The 18,376-nt window shown below is 39.0% G+C and overlaps 1 protein-coding gene across 3 annotated transcripts in view; it reads left to right on the top strand.

Annotated features, from left to right (window-relative positions):
- LOC121911615 overlaps window positions 1–18,376 on the top strand; it is a 336,594-nt gene that overhangs the window by 35,325 nt on the left and 282,893 nt on the right. For all 3 annotated transcript variants that reach the window (XM_042433259.1, XM_042433260.1, XM_042433261.1), the window contains exon 4: window positions 2,152–2,220. In XM_042433259.1, coding sequence (XP_042289193.1) covers window positions 2,152–2,220 — 69 coding nt within the window. The remainder of the gene's footprint in view (window positions 1–2,151; window positions 2,221–18,376) is intronic.

Below are 18,376 nucleotides of genomic sequence, written 5' to 3'. Positions count from 1 at the left end.
GTGCATTGCATTAGGAGGGGAAAATAAAGCTATCATTAGCCTAGCTTTTTATTGTAATATCACATTATCAACATCCAATTCATTATCAACCTGCTGCTATGTATTCAACTCTACATTTTTGCCTTTTTGCAATTATCAGAATTATTAGAATATGCTTGATATCATTGTGTACCTATTTATTTACAGTGTGTTTCCTTTATGCTGTTGTGTGTATATCTCAAAGAAGTTTTAAATTACTAATGGATTACATGACTATGCGTAATATGAAAAGGCTTATTCTTGGTGATGAACCTTCAGACAGTTATATCCAACTCTGCACTTCCCCTCAGCTCTACAAAGTTCATTGTTTTGGTTTTACAGCCACAGCTTCACTGTTTTGGTTCAGTCTTACAGCTCTCATCTACTTTCTTTTCAGGAGCAGCAGACTACTGTTTTCTACAAAAAAAAGCTTTGATTAACCCATTGTGCACTACCTTGCCAGCACCTACCAACAAAATTGACGACTAGGTGGTGAACATAGCGGAGCATTTAGCCGCTAGTCCGGATATTTTCTCAGGAGCTGAAGACCAAAGCAGAGCTAAAAGAGTGAATATTGGACTTAAATTCATCAAGTGGTCAGAGACACAAATCCATGAATGCTAATGTTGCTCCGTAACTGCTGGATGTGTGAATATGCAACTATTTGCTAACATGTTTGCCAGATAACCTTTATAAAGTTATAATCTGTCAATGTCATGTTGTACGCAGCTTCCTTCAATTGGCCAAAAAAAATCACTTACAGTAGCTTATATCAATATTTGTATTACATCTGTTCCAATATTGTATTAGATTCATAGATTCTAGTAGTCATGATAACATTGTAATCACCAAGGTAACTGCTGAGATCTTGACATTTGGCAGCTTGTTATTAGTTACTATTGTCTTTTCATCTAATGCCTTATTTATCTCATTGGTTCGTATTGTCTGTGCCGAATAAGATACTGGATGCCCCATATCTCTGTATGTGTGTGTGTAAGTATCTATCAGACAGGTTGTGTGGAAGAAATGTACCATGAATGTGTACTGAAATGCTGAGTCATTGTAAGGTCAAGATGACTTATATGTTAACAGTCATGTAACCTCTGTCACACATAGTTGGGGCCAGACAGAAGGATAAGATGTGGCCTTGTAGGGGCTCATCTCTTATTAGTGTGTGTGTAGCAATGGCTGGCTCCAGCTAGAGATAACTTGTTTTTGTCATTTTATGACCTTGTTGTTCTCTGTGCTGGGATATAAGACATTGTTTTCTGCTGTTGATCTTGAAGCTTTTGTATCTGCAGCATTGTGTGTGCTGCATTCTGTGGCTGTACAATTGCTTCTTGGGCTCAGCAAGTACTTTCATAAAGACCACGGAGACTTACCAGAGAACTTTGTTTCATTTATTATCCATCAGGTTGTAAACACATCGCCAGGTTATCCAGACTTATTTGGAATAAAAAACAATGGTTGATCAGTAAAATAATTCAGCCAAATGACTCAGTAGATTGAGGACCAGTGGATCTTTAAGTTGGACCTTGTTTGTTCAGATGTACACAGTATGAGTTTGCAAGAAACAATAATACATTTACAGTCATTTTGAACCTTTCAACAAGGAAACCCTGCTGAGAAGAAATTATCTTTCACTCAGGACTGCTCTCCAGTGTTTGGCACATAGCGAAAACCCGCACTCAAACCTGGAGGAACGGAAGGTTTAAAAAACGCTGAAATGACGGCCTGACATTTTAATGTTCATCCTGTTTATTCCACATTTCCTAACCAGCTCGCAAAGCTTTTTTTTTTTATTATTAACTAATGTTCATGTTTCCGCAAGGACGGAAACATTTTCATCACATCGACCCAAACTTTTTCCTGATTTCATTTTGACAAGCGAAGATAAAGAGGAAAAAAAAAAAATCCAAAATATCAAAGAGACGGAATTATAGAGCGATAAAGAAAAGTGTTTAACAGAAGGTGGAATCACTGCAGCACTCAAGATCCTATATTTCACGATTCTGTCACTTTTATTTGAATACCTGATGTATTAAAGCCTAGTTAAATGCAAGGGATTAAACACAATATAAACTTGATCCCTTTCAGTAACTGGCTCTTAATCTGTCTTTGTCTCTGTCTCAGGTCGAAGAATACTGATGTGTTGCCTCCCAGCTCTACGCTGCTGCCTGTCTCTGATCTGCCTCCATTCGGGTATGTGATTGGAGCTCACACATAAAATGGTGTGTGTGTAAGTGTGTGTGTGTGTGTGTGTGCTTGGGGATAGACTAAATAGCTGCATCATGCCAGCGCTTCTAAGTTTCGCTGGTCAACAGTCCAGAGAGGTGAAATCCTGCCTGGGAAAAGATGTTGAAGTAAGACCTTGAGTTGTGTCCATCTCACACCACACACACACACACACACACACACACACACACACAGGCACAGTGGCCAGTGAAGATTGGTAGGAAGGGAGGGGGGGGTGTTAAGCTGGTGAGAGTGTCAGAGGGTACGTGCGGCTGGCTATAGTGCATTTTGTTGTAATGGCGTCCCAGTTGTCTTGTCAGAAATCAATGGGAACCAGGAGTCTCTGCAAGCACAGGGAGGTCAAGGCTTCGTCTGCCTAAATATTTAATTCTGGGAACACGTCTGGAGCTTTTAAAGATGAGCGCACTGCTCTCTTTACTCCTGCCACGAGTGCATGAGGACACAAATACACACACTGCATTTTTTTTTTTTTTTGGAGGGGGGGCGGGCGTTACTGTAAATGCACCGCTCACACGCATGTGGAAACACAAACCACGCGGGCACAAATGCAAGTTAAAACACACACACACACACACAAACACAAACGCATGCTTTGACGGCACCGCCTGTCCATCCCGGCTCAGGTCAGAGCTGGGTTAAAATCAATTCTAATCAATTATTAAGAGCTTGGGTATCTCTGCAATGCTAAAAAGGGAGCTAGCTGGTTGAGCTGATGGATAGAGTCCACTCCTTCCTTTCCTGCCTTCCCTTGGACAGCTCTAAATCCCCCTGAAAAATCTGGAGGAAAAAAAGTCTGAGAGGGCAAAAGTAGAAGGAACATGGAGATATCTGATTTGGCCGCGTGGGTGAGCTTGTATTGTTATGGCTTTTTCTCCTGGATGACAGGCCTTTGACATGATTTAGTCGGAGTTGGGGAGAAAGGACGAAAGGAATGAGTGAAGGCAGTGAGAGACCTTGTGAAAAAGGATGGAGAGAAAGTGGAGGACTGACAATTAAAAGTGGGATTACACAGAAAATGAATGGTGGTCTGCTTTGCTTTTACTTCCGTTGGAGCAATACTGTCTTTTTTGATTCTACCAGTCAGTTAAAGGTTTTTCCTCAACTTAGCAAGGTGTTCAGATATTACTATGCATGATTGGTTCTGTTCTTTTATTTATGTAAAATTAGCATGATGTAAAATAGTTTGTTGCAAGTTAAAGTTTGCAAGTTTGTCTTACATTTGAATTTTTTATAAAGCTGCACTGGATGGAAATACTAACATTAAAGCTGCAATCACTGCATCAGTATCTTTACATTAACATCAAATGACTACAGTATATATAAGGCGTAAGTGATGGCTCACAACGACAGAGAATTATCACCTGACTCTGCAATTCCCTTCAGCTCATTTCACCTCAGCTTTCATCAAACCCGTTTCCAGCAGCCACCTGTCTAATGCTAAACTGCAGATAGACAAAGTTAGTGACTAGCTGGTGGGAGCACTTAGTGGCTATGACACATACATTTTCCTTCGAGGTTGGTGGAGACCAAAACAGAGTTACATCATCAGGTGGACAGAAACATGACTCTAGATGATACTATTCACTGTTGCTCCATGTTTGCTGGATGTGTCAATAGCCAAACGTATGCTAACACATTAGCCATAACAATTTCATAAGGCGATAATGTGTTTACAGATTGTTGTGCTGCACACAAGTGGCCCAAAATCAATGAATTGTTCACGCAAAATTGTCATGCAAAAAAAAGTATTTTAGCACACCTACACATACTGGGACTGGACAGCATCCTTGCTAATCTATGTTCCATTACTATATACTTCTACATTCCAAAGAGTGAATCAATATTTCACCCAACATGATGAAAGCATCAATCTATTTTCATCATGATTGCCTATTTTCTCTGCTATGATGTACAGAATGTGTCCCAGCACTTTCTTAATTTAACCCCTCTACACCAAACAGAGCTGCACTTCCAAACATGATACAGTAGTCATCCTGGTTTATATCCAATGTTACTCAATAGTTGTAAACTCACAACTAGCTAGGGAAAAATAGCGACTGTATAGCGCACACACTCCTCCTTTACTCCGAATGAAAGCTCCTGTTAGCTTTGTCAATTGCATTTTAACATTTTGTCTGATGTGTGCCGTGGCTGGAGCATGAAGTTCACTGCCCACCACTAGCCGCGTCCTTTCCCCCAACAGAGGACATGTCAGGGTGGGGCCAGGGTGACCCATATGGGCCTAACTCCAATCAATGCCGGCTCGTCTTAAGTGTGATCACTAAAGACAGACAAACACATAAACACACACACACACACACACATAAACACACACAGGACGGCCATGGTCGATGGGCCCCTGGGCTGGTCTGAAAAGGCGTCACATCTGAGAAGCATGTCGTTCCAGCCTGATGAGCAATCTGCCTCATCAAAAGACCTTTATCCCAATCAATAAGGCTTTCGGCAAGGGAACCCTGCACCGCCTGGCCACAGTCCCCACCGCACAGCGCTCTGTCTGTGACTGCGTCTCCGTGTGTGCGCTCAACAGGGGATGTGTTGGTGTGTGTATGTTGTGCATGTCAGATGCAAGGCTGTACACTAATAAGAGGAGTAGATGGGTTTATTTTAGGTGCGGTGTTGATCTCTGTGTATATGCATCTGGCATATGTCACTCCAAGTTCAAGTGTGCATGGGTTTTGACGTCAAAAGTGTGTTTTTGGTTTGTTTCACTAGAGGCCTTTGACCAGATTAAAAGTGCTACAGTCACTTATGGATGTAAAGAGGAAAAATAAAATGCACTTTATGTACCAGGGGACAGATGCATAAAACTCTTTGCTTTGTGTATGCATAGTTCTATGCATGTGTACATAAATGGATGTACCTGATTCACCGCTAAATGAATAGAACCACAAAGAAGTGTATTTTTACAGATTGTGTCACATCAGCAAGGATCCATAATAATACAAGAGCAACAGTCATCACACACACTGCTGTGGCTGTGTACCTATAAACCATCATCAGGGCTGAGCAACATTATTAAAGTCTCCCTCCACTCAAAAATATGTTTTTCTTCTTGTTCCTACAGTTGAATGTTTGAGCTTCACTGTGCAGAATGATGTGTGTGCTGTTTACACATTGAGTTGAGTTTAAGGCGTGTATCTACAAGCGTGATTTGTGACATCATGATATTGGAGCCAATGTGGTCCAGTATGCAACTTACACAAGTTACAAGTGTGATGTGGAAACTTGAAGCCTCCAGTGCACCAACACTGATAATGGACTTATTCATGGACAGTGAAGATATCTAGATAAACTTTTTAAATGAAAAATATTTGTGTATTCAATGAGGTATAATGAGATGTAATTTTAAGGAATTTAAAGAAAGGAATTGAATTTTTTTTTTTTTTTAGTGGAAAAACAACCCTGACACGAATTATTTGCTAAAGTAGATTATTTTTGTCTTAAAACTGTCTGGAGGGAATCTTTAAACATCAGAGGTGATTAGTGATTTAATTTATAGTGAGTTTACAAAGTGCATCACAATAAAGCATGATATGAAAATGTCATAAATACATAAATGACATAAAATGATCACTGTGTAAATAAAATGATTGGCAACTTAAATAATGTTTTATTAGTAGATTTCATCTTATTTTTCATGTAAACTCTGTCATATCACCCTTAGATCGCTTTAGAAAACAAAGTATGTGCACATTCTGTTTTATATGCTTACATTTATACACCTGGTCACTCTAACTCTCCTCTTCAATTTCACAAGAATTCCATTTATTTAAATGGGATATTCCAGAGATTTGGTATAAATAAATAAAATAAATGGGATTTTACCCAATTTACCCCTGTTTGTAACAGGCTGTCTGTCATGAAACTGTAGTCTCCCAGCCCTAACTTGGATAGCCCTGATGACATCACCATGACATCATCAAGGTTATTTTCTCAGACTTGTTCCTCCATAGCCACAGAAGATGATATAACTGATCTTTATATGTAAAGTTGGTGGAATACTTTTAATTTTCTCTCTTACATAAAAAAATACAGTTGTCAGTAGGTGTGGTTGCGTCTGTATAATGTGTCAGCGTATGATACTTTATGATTACAAATCACCATTCTCTGAGTGTCTTTAGCCTGTTGGCCATTACAGGAGAACTCAGAATTCATCTCTTATCTCTCTCATCCTGCAACTCCCACAGGGGGCCGGCTAATTAACCTAATAAAAACCCTAACCATTTTCCTAAGGTAAATTGAATTGACTTGTCAATGGTGTACGTCAATACACATAAGGAGCATTAGTACTTAGCGGGAAGAACGTTAAAGGTGGCTGGGTGGGTGTACAAAGAGAGCCTTGTAGGGAAATTGGTTTACTAGCGATCTTTCCTGGTGATCTGACCGCTCTATTTCCTGTGTGAATGTGGTGTAAAATGATTTCAAATTCAAAGTACAAGCAGTGTGTAGACAAGTTCAGGGCATGAGGTTTGTTATGCTCATGCTGAGTAACTTAAAGTCTAAAGTAAAGAATGAATGCTGTGCTGTGTATTGTGGTCAAGTGTTTATGGCAATAGGAGTTCATGTATTTGGTTATTTTTGGAGTTTTGGTGGACTGCTTCCTTTCTGATTGTTCTGTTTGAGTAACAGAGTGATCTCTGGGAAATGAAGTACAAAAACATAGCAGCGGTGAACCTGTAGCTTCGAAGGTAAAGATAAAGAAGAAACAAAACAAAACTAGAGCTAGAACTGAGTGCCACTTAAAGTTTTTACATTCAGATTTGATTTTCTCTTTCATCCTTCTTTGTCTGGCTATTTTCTTCCTTCCGTCTTTGTTTCTCCATCTCTTCCCCTATTACAGCCTCCCACTGTCTGCCTTCCTGCCTCATCCTGTTAATGTTAATAGTGCCGGCTGATGTTTTAATAAATTAAGCTTGATTAAGAAGATTGTCGCCCTTTTGATTCTAATGGGGTCTTAAACAAACTCTGCCGTGATAGAATAATCATAAAAAAAAAACACGTGAGGGGAGCAGAGGGGGGGTGTTTCTCGGTGATGTGTGTGTGTGTGTGTGTGTGTGTGTATCTTACTGCCTCTGCTCGTGTGCTGAGAAGTGAGATCTAGGTTGGAAAGTGTGTGTGTGTGTGTGGAAGCTCCCATTCATACTGTGTCTTCACTGGGTGTGTGTCAGCCTCACAGCGAGTGTGTGTGTGTGCAAGGGTTTACGAGTGCGCTTCTCCCTCGACCATTAAGCTCCTTCCTCTGGTCTCTCCCTGTGGTGGTGTAATGACCTGCAATCAGCTCTGAGTGTATCTCCATTAAAAGGCCTTTTTCCTTCCCACCCTGCACCGAGGCAAACGGCTCCAAACACACAGGAGGCCTGACTGCCTCTCTAGTTATTACAGATCTATAGTTCCTCTTACCACCGCTGCCCGCCATGATTGTTATTGTTTGGTTGTTTCGTGAACTGTAATTGTTCTTTTTTATTTTCAGAAAAGATTCTATTTCATGGATAGGAATTTTTTTTTTTCACAGTGGAATTTTACACTTGTCTTTGAGAGTTGATTATCCTTTGTGATACAGTATTTTCTCTGTTTTACACCATTTGGCAGCCAAGAGATAAACATACTTTTGTACTGTAGCTGGGAACACCATCACAGTTTACACTTAACAGACTCCATTTGTTTTATTGTGAAAATATGACTTCAATTTTGGTACATGTGAGAAAAATGTGATAGAAAATGTCTTGTTAAATTCTACAAAAGTATTCCTCATATTCAGTCAGAAACAGGGATGTGATTCAAATAAGAATCTCAATTCTTGTCTTCTGTGATTCTGAATTGATTCAAACTTCAAAATAAGGCAAGTGTTTGGGCACATCCTGAATTTAATGACTTTATCCTTTTGAGACAAGGTGAAGTATCATGTGAATACCGAACAGATGCACATATTCTGTTTGTTACAAAAAAAATATTGAACTGGTGAATGTTGATGATTAAATGACACATGATTTCATTATTCTCATACAGGGAGAAGATGCTTCAGAATGAATGCAGTGAACTTTTTTTTAAATCATAAGGCTGCGTACTCACACATACGCTTTCCTCTGCTGTTTTCTGTTTGTCAGACGGTGACCTTCGTTAATGCCGTTTAGCTTAACAGCCTGTTATGTTTCATATCGCAGTTCAGTGAACAAAGGAGACGAGTCAATGGTTTGGCACACAGTCAACTGGAGTAAAGAACCTAAATATAGCAGCTCCCTCTTCTATTAAATCAAGAATCTATTCTGAATCCAGAATTGATTATGAATCAAATGGTTTATTTGGATCCCTATTAGCTGTTACCAAGGCAACAGCTATTCTTCCTAGGGTCCACATTGAGAAGATAAATGTACACATATGCTTTCACATACATCCATATATTAATACAATTACAAAAACCAAATACTGTACAACAAAACCATGTAAAACTCTCTCTATACATCTCTGTCTATATGTATACACACACACACACACACACTTATCTACACATACACACATATACGCGCATCTATGACCACGCTTACCAAATGCTTTGAACTACAAATTTCACAAAACCAAAGAGAGCAAAAGTTACTGATTAGATGTTTGCAGGCCTTTATACCTGAGAATAACCTCTTTAGTTGCTTTTCAAAACTTTCTTTACTTGTTGCTGGAGTAATTAAGTATTCCAATGAGAAACGGCTCTATAAATAACAGCTTTTTTCATTGCATTGGTTCTAGGTTGAAGTTGGAATCGTAGCATGACCCCTCCTCACCTGTCTTGTTTAATTAAAGACAGGAGGCAGGAGAAAATAGCGAACACATTGGTTGTATCTCCACCTCTGTCTTTATTTAACAAACTGAAATGTAAAAGTACATGATATTAGGTGGAGTTATGCTGGACTTATTTCCTGATGAACAGTTTATCCGTCTGCCCTCCGCGTCTCTGCAGTGTCTCCGGCTATAGCACTTGTTGCCACATACATTCAGTGAGCACAGGTTTTGGTTGTGGAACAGTGGTACCAAACCTGGCAACCTCACTGTGACCAGCTACGTCAGCTGTTGCCAAGAAGAAGTTCCAGCACGTAACTCCCCCTAAAACATTTTTTTTTTGTTTGTTTTTACATTTCTGTTTGTGCACTGATTAAACAAACCAGTTGTGTGATTATTAATCACCTTCCAGTCTTTTTTTGTAAACTGAACCAGCTATGTCCTGACTCCTGGTATCGAGAGAGTATTCCCCAAAATGTTGATGAATCTCATCCCTTTTTATAGGCCTCCTTTATTCACTCACATTCTTTTAACTTGTATTTTTGTCTAAGCAAAATACTACAAAACAGGACTGTAGTTTACTGCACTGTGATAAATTTACAACAGACTACCATGATTTTGGCAACAGCCTTGGGCTCAAGGTGATTGGCAGTGCTTTGCTCTCTCTCTGTTAACCTCCTAACCTCCTCTTCAGTGTGGTTTCATACAGTACTGGAGGAGTTTCAAGCAATTTGTCAACAATACATTAAATAATAATTCCAAGGGCAACGACACACATACCAGTATATCCCCACTACTCCTCAGAAAGAACAGTGCCTATTTGAAGTGAAGTGTTGTCCTTTTAAAAATGAGAACGCCCAAATACAGGCTAATATATTTCAGCCGCTGCGTGTTACACTAATCCTGTTGTTCAAACGCAGGATCCCCCACCACTGCTTATTAGCAATGTACACGGACATCTCCCAGAAATTAATGACATCTATTTATGAGAAATGTTAGCTAATAATTAAATGCCATGTGGGCAGCAGCCAGCCTGATTAAATTATAATTATAACTTTATTCCTATGGAGCTTAGGCTTCGGAGACTGAAAGAGAATGAAAGTGTGGAGTTTTACTTTTATGCTATTTTTTCTGCTTCTGTTTCCTCACACTATGTATACTGTAATATGTACAGTTCTTACTCCATAGCTAATGTGCAGAGACTGAAATACTACAGGACACCAAGTCAAAGGGGTCTGGAACCTATCCCAGCATGTACTGGGTGAGATGCAAGGTACACCAGTCTACCTCTCACACTAACATGTTTACATCTATTGATAATTAAGAATTTGCCTGACTGGACTATGGAAGAAAACCAGAAATCCCAAAGGAAACCCATGCAGGCACTGGTAATGGCACTGACGATCTGTCAGCCGGTCCACTGCTTTTGTCCAGACTGAAATATCTCAACAACTACTTGATGCATTGCTATGAATAGCACACATTCATGGTCCCCAGAGGATGAATCCTACTGACTTAACCTCATGGTGGCACTAGTGGAAAACGTCATGTCCCCCTCAGGAAAAAATTACAACGTCTGTGATCCCTTGACTACATCTAATGCCATCATCAGTTCAAAATTTCAATTCATCCAATTTGGAAGCAAAGCTAGTTCAGGCAGCCCAACTTGAGTCACCACTCCACCCACATGGCATACTCCCCTCACTGTAACATACTATAGCTCAAAGCACCGCTAGTCTTAAGTGCAGCCTTACAGAGCTGCTAGCATGACTGTAGACTTGTAGTCTTGTTGGTGTTTTAATTATCAAATTCAAGTGATTCCCATTAAAAGAGCTTAGCTTATACACATTTTACCTTCAATCGTAAATGACACATTTACAAAGGCAGATTCAAACCCAGGACCTCTGAGGTAAAAGTGGAGATCATATTTAAACATGCAGCCCACCAACATCCACAAACAAACCAAAAAAAGAAAAAAAAAACTGAACATGATCCACCTAATTGCTTAAGGCTTTCAACCACATCTCAGTTTTTCTCAGCGACTAGAATGTTCTCAGTTTTCATGGAGATAGCTCTTATACAACATACCTATACAACCACCTGTTGTCACATAACCAAAGCCATCAAATCCATCTCTTCATTCAGAATCTAAGTTTGAATTTTATGTTGAAATTCAGTTTAAATTTCCACCAGTTACAATTCTAGTCAAAATATGGTTTAGTCCAGGACTGGCCTGGGTCAGAGCCAAAGCACCAAGTGTGTAAACCAAGTAGGGAATTCTAAAGTGTTTTTCTTAAATTCTAAAGATAGGCTCCAAGGTCAATAAGATAGGATATGACAATATGAAAACTCACAACATACAAAAGCTTCAATACACTGCTTCTTTTGCAAGGCCCCTACTTTTATTATTACCATAGCAACCTCCCCAACTTCAATCTTACTGTCCAGGGCCGCGGTTGGACACTGACGCTGAGCCACCGCTGACCACATGCACGAGAAGAAACGAACACTCATGAGCATGTCACACACACAGTACACACAATCAGGGGATTATGCACATTGTGTGAATGATATGAAATCAGAGTATACAAACATGTTTAAACATACAACGCACATGCTCACGGCACACAAAAAATACTGACCTGAATAAAAAAGACAGTGAAGCATATTGCAGCATTTCTGATTAATTTCTGTTACATATACTGCACGGTAGCACAATCCATGCGCAAATATACCATTATGACATTCATGTAGCTGTAATGGAATCTTAATTTATGCTAAAAATGATGAATCAATAATTAAAAAAGCTTCTTCCAAGACAATGATACTAATTTTGTAATTTAAATGTAGATGCTGAGATGTGTATCAAGTGTTTTGGATGAATTAGTGCATTTTTGGATGCCAGATTAACTGTTGTTCTGAGCTGCGTGATGGCTAAGAGAACTGAAGAGTTTTGAAGATGTGAACTCAGCATAGTGAAATCCATGTAACTAATTGGAAAGAAAATGTAATAAATTATTAATTTGGTTTATAAAATGTTAGATAATACTGAAAAATATCCACCACAGTGTCCTAAAACTGCTTGTCTTCAAATTACTGCTTTTGTCCAACTAACAGTTCAAAACCCAAAGACATTGAAGGTAAAGGTTTATTTTTGAACTTGTTTGACTGAAACTAAAGGTCCACTTACCAGTATTTTTTTGAGCTTTCAATTATATTTAACAGTCTTCATCAGCAGATGGTGTTTGCTCACTTACTGAGGAAACTTACTTCATCGGCAAATATTGTGCTCCACAACTGAGCAAACTCCATCAGCTGATGAAGACCATGAGATGTGCTTGAAAGCGTTGGGAGGGAGCTGACACTGACATAAGCAAACATTTCCTCATGTTTCAGAAATTGAAAAACCAGTGAATGTTTGACCTTTTTTGGCAGATGGATGATTGAAACAATTCAAGGATAATTGTCTATTAATTTTAGCACTACTCACCCCTACACATCATTCATACTGTAATAATCATGTTTAAAATGTCTGCGCAAAGGATGCACACCTTTGTATCAGTGTTTGTACATTCAAGAACGCACACGCTCGCACTCTCGTCCAGACTAATCTATTGCCTTCAAATAAAATGTTTGTGCATCCGTGTGTGTGTAAATGTCTGCTTACTGGGCGTATTTGCCAACTCATCCATACTAATTTTTCCACCATAATACCACCGGTCAAAACATGGTAAGTCATACACTTCTCTCTGCTGCTGTCACCAAACAGAACGTCCTCATGTGATCGATTTTATTTTTGAGAGCAGCGACACAGAGAAAGGGAGTAAGAAAAGTTCAGGATGTATGCACAAAACACTAGGTTGTAACATTGGAGGTATGGGAAAGAAGAATGGAAGAAGGAGGCTTGTGAAGTTGTGAAATTAATGTTGAATTCTTTTTATTGACCAGCAAATACAGCCTTTACTTTAGTATTAAAAATTCCAACAATAAGATTTGTAACTGGACACTCCACCTAAAATCTTTCATTTGAGTATGAATAGGACACATTATTCTTTGTTTAGATTTTTTTCTTGAAATATTAATTTAGCAGTATTCTGTTTCAGTGGAAGTTGGATTTAAAAATAATCAGATGCACAATCAGCGGTTAATTTGCATTTTCTCACATTTTTTTTTCTTCATTTATTATTCTAGAAGAATTTTCTAAGCGGTGCTTGTTGCAACTGAAGCAAAACAGCCAGCAGTAAAGTAAGCGTTCCTTCTATCACTGCCCTTGTAGGAAAAAGGTGTCAACTTTTTTTAGTGGTCAACTTTTGGGTGCATGGGGACCAGTGGCAGCTGGTCAATAAAGGGCGTATCAGCAGCGCCTCAGCAGCTATAAAGCTTACTTCAGAGTCAAGAGTCAGATGAGCAAACAAATTAGTTTTTGCTTTCTAAGCATTTTAAGCTACACAGCATGAAATTAACTGCAAAAATGAATCGTTTTCAGTGTATTTTCTTTCCCTAGCCACGCAATACACACTAATTCAACATTAGCTTCTTCTTGATCCCGCCACCTTCTATTACAAGTAGTACGGTAGCCTCATAGGACACAAACCTACATAAAGCCAGCCCAGCAGATGGTGACACTGCAACAAAAAAGGAGAATTATTACATACATATTGCATATTTGCATTGCTATAGCATCACAGTAGCAGTAAGTTTCCCATTTTTTTAAATGAAAAAGTGGAATTAATGTTCATTCAGCATTAATGTTAAATTTAAATGTTTTGGCCCAAGTCCAAGAACTTTCTGATTGTTGAGAAAAGACCGTTGAGTAGCCAAGCTGTGTGTTTACTTTTCTGATTCGAAATGTAACAACAATCAATAGTCAATAACAATATTGTTAGTGTGAAAGTGGAAGCCCTCAGAACCTGTGTTCCCATCAGGGTAAATAATCACCAGATGCCACTGATGGACACATACATTTTATATGACAGTCTTACATTCCTGCAAAAACCAAAGTCAGTAAACCTTCAGTATGAATGGAGACTAAAGACAGTCAGATTAAATTCATAACATCCATGGAGGCCTCTCAGACCTCTTCTGTGGCACAATCCACTCCTTCGCTATCTTTATACTGTTCAGAGCACATATAACAGCCACATTCTTAAGTGTGTACACTATCAGCTCCTTTTAGCCAATTTCTCCCACGTATTCTAGACGAGAGTTTTTCTCTGTATAGATTCTTCACTGACCTGCATATACTCCTGAATTCCAACTCTAACTCTACAAATCTTACACAAATAGAACAAAAGCCAGAGCGCTTACCAAATCAGATTTTCGTGTTTTTAAAGTAAATACAGGTACCTCACATTTTCTACTCTGCAATCGCTTTTTGTATGTTTCTGTGAATTGCTGAGTGAAGGCTGGAATGTGGCACTGAAATGCTTTTGTGAATTTTCTTTGTCACTTTTGAGTCAACTCCTCGGTTCTCAGGTCTCTCTGAGGAGAATGAATGTTGATCTCAGTGAGAGTACCTGATTAAATAAAGGATAAAAAATGACTCGGACTCGCCTTGATCGCCCACGCAGTCTGTCTTGTTTGTTTTTCCTCTCTGCTGTCATTCTTTCTACTTTGTCACCCTGTCAGTTTCTTTGTGTTGCTGTTTGGATTGCCCCCATTGTGAGTGTGTCTGTGCATAACTTTTAAACATGCACATTTGTCTACATCCATAACCTCTATGCGTCTGTGTGCATGTGTCTAAATCTGTGTGTGTGTGTGTGTTTGGCATTTTTCCTGCTCTCCTCATTGTCTCATTAGAGAAACAGACTCCAACCATCACGCTCAGCACTGCAGCAGGGACCCATTTACATCAAAATTGCACGCACTCACATTTTATGATCATGTGTATACACACACACACACACACACACAAACACACTTTCATACAAGCACACATCACTACAAACACAAAGACACATTCATGCTGTATATTGAGGTGAACACACAAACAGCATGTTGACTGATTACATATTTCCTCAGTTTTCTGTTTGGTGCTCAATAGAAATAAACTATTGAAAAGAATAATAATCAAACCGCACACTTGGAGAAGAATAAGAAACAAAAAAGCAGCTGTTTTAAAGTAAATTTTCTGTAACTTTTGCATGTATATAATAAAAAGCATCTTTTATTTTTTAGAACAGTATTTTCAATGACCGAGCCGATCGTTACACACTATGACGGTTTAGCTGTGAATATGCTTGCAAACCTGTTTTTAAGTTGTGAGTTAAATTTTACATACAGTAAACATGAGTTTCACTGTCCGTATAAACCCACTTCCTTTCTCTCAGGCCCGTTGCGTGCTTCTCGCTCGCCGTAAACACCTGCCGCATGCCTCTCGAAACTTTAGATATGGCAGTCTGCGGCTGTGGCTGCTCCTTGATCTGTGGTACCTCCCATCCAATCCTTCCAAAACATACAACTGCTGTAAAAGTTTAAACAAAGAACCATTATGTTCGGCCTTCCCTGCTTTCTTCCTCTACAGCAGCCTTCCCATGTGTTTGCTGCTGATTAGAGAGAAAGGGGCTTGTGAGAGAATGTACACATTAGTTGTTATGGACTGTGCTTGACTCCCCAACCCTTCTTTGAGCTTGACAGTCCCAACATCCCACAAAGTTTGAGACCCCCTGCCTCTGAAAACCATCTAAAGCCCTTTCCCTCTGCCCTTATTAATTGGTATAATAACTACAGTTAGATATAACTACTGTTATATGAACATTAAATGAACAAATATACAGTATGTTATCTTTCATAGTGGCTTATTTTGTGGGGCGAGTAAACACGAGAGATCAAACTCCCTGTTAAACTTCAACTTGTTATGAAAGTCCAATAACAAAAATGCATGTGTGTGTCTTATTATTAACTGTTTCACAGCTAACAGCAACAGAAGTAATGCATCATTTTCTGTGGTGAACTTCTGAAACAAGTCTTAAGTTCAAAATCATGGTTATGAGACAAAGAGGAAAAGCTGCAAGCAGGCAGACCAATGTTAAATGTGTTTGTTTGAGGCCCTGACAGAACATTCAATCATTCATTCACTAGTATCAACAATTTACAATCAGATCTCATCCAGTAATTCCACATTTTATATATATATATATTTGGGGTGTGCCCGAATACAAATACATTATTCAGCAAAGCACAAATAGTGGGTTTTATATGAGTATTTGTTTCATACAAATATTTTAAAATTATTCGTTGGGGGTGTTCCAAAGAGATAAAGCTGAGCTACTGACACAAGCAAAGTATTCCCAAGGGACTCTCCATAACCTGTTGTTCCCCTTCTCCTTTCCACAAAGTTAGGTTGTAAAAACATAAAAACAAAAACAGGATTTTTAAGCCTCTTTCCACTTTTATTTGAATACAAATACAGATACAAATAATTTTGCTGCCTCAACCAATACAGATACAAATACAAATACTGAGATCTCTCTCTTTTTTTTCTTTTCATTTATGCCTTTATTGGATAGCACCAGTTGAGAGATGATAGAGAACAAAGGGAGAGAGAGAGAGAGAGACACGGTAACTAAACATTTAAATCATCTGAGATGAGCAACAAAACGGGAAATGAAATATGTAGGATCATGGTTGGATTAAGAGATCTTACAAAAACGCAAGTTTTTGGCTTAAATTCATAATAAGGGATGTTATGTTGAACATAATGTCATAATACCAGCAGTTAAAAGAAATGTGACTAACAAAGGCTGTGGTGGATTTCTTCAATTGTTTCCCTTTTTCTTTACATTAAAAACATAGTTATACATTCAGACACTTTCTTGTTTCTGCTTTCATCTGCATCCTGTCTGTATTTTCGGGGTGTTTTTCCACCACTCTCCATCAGTCAGTGCATGTATGCCAATGAGTATCTTTATGGAAGTGTTTGTGTGCCTAGATGTGTATTTTTGCAACTGCCACCTCCCTCCTCCCTCTCACTACCATAAACGCTAGCCCTTCTCCCTCTCCATCTCTCTCTCTCTCTCTCTCTCTCTCTGATATACATAGCAATGACCCCTGTCTCAGTCATGCTGGCACCATGCTGTGAATTCCATCTAAGCAGAAAAACAAGTGGAGATTGTTATGCAAATGGCTATGTGGTGGGCCTAGTGCAGGAGGAAGAAAAAAAAAATGGCGATGTTTGTATCCGTATGTGTGTGCTGGGAGGCGGCGAGAGAAGGAAGAAAAAAGAGGTAAGAAGATACAGTAACAGAAAAAGCAAGAAGAAAAAAAAAAATCAAAAGGCAAAAGGAAGGAAAATGGAGGGGGTAGGAAGCATAATAAAGATGCAGCAAACGCAGACAGGATGGCATGATAAGATGCTGTTTTGAATGTATGTTTACAGGAATAAAATTCACCATAGGCAGGCGGTCCATACCTGCTGGATGTGTTTACCATGTAAGGTATCCTCACTGATCAGCTTGGAGGAATTTCAGTAACTGTGTGTGTGTGGTTTGTGAGTGTGTGTGTGTGTGTGCATCATGCAAATAAGCCTTTTTCAGTCATGTGTGTATATTTTTGCATCCTCTATCATATGTATGTCTGTATATGATTCTGGAAATGCTGATTCTTTGTCTTTCTCTTCCTGTCACTGCTTTGCCAACATATTGTCGACACACACACACACACACACACACACATACACACATACACATACATACACAGCATGAAGAGCTGGGAGGAAATGAAGGGAAATAGCAGGTCAGTTACTGTTTAATTGCCATTGCACTTCATTGGAAAGACATCAATCCAGTGCTGCTTCACTGAGCAGAAAACAATGGCTTCACACACACACACACACACACACACACACACACACACACATAGATGTGTTAAAATTGGTGAAAAGCTTTACAGCAGAAGATAAAATACATGATCATGTGTAAATACTGTATGTCACCCATGTCGCCTATAAATACGTTTATAATGGCTTTTCCAAATAGATGTTGTAGGAAGTTGTGTGGATTGTTAGGTGTACTAAACACAGGACTGTGACACTGCGGTTTGCATTTATGTTTGGGTTCAAATACTTGGTCAGGGTTAGGTTTATGCCCCGTCTATGGCTGGCCAAGATGAAATAAAATACATCCATCTTCCCCCCTCGTCCCAAGCAGCCACGGAGACAGATGTGATTATTTACAAGGAATTTTTAGAAAAAACAAAGATGGAGAGCAAAATCAAAGAAAACTAATTACAACAACTTCACCTCAGGATAAACAGGAGAAATCAAGAAGAACAAACTGGGCTGCCCACCCTTACAAACTTCAAAAAGGAAGAAGCC

The sequence above is a fragment of the Thunnus maccoyii genome, chromosome 14 (genome assembly GCF_910596095.1).
Source record: "Thunnus maccoyii chromosome 14, fThuMac1.1, whole genome shotgun sequence".
In the NCBI taxonomy this organism is placed as follows: Eukaryota; Metazoa; Chordata; class Actinopteri; order Scombriformes; family Scombridae; genus Thunnus; species Thunnus maccoyii.
This window is presented reverse-complemented; position numbering and strand designations above follow the sequence as displayed.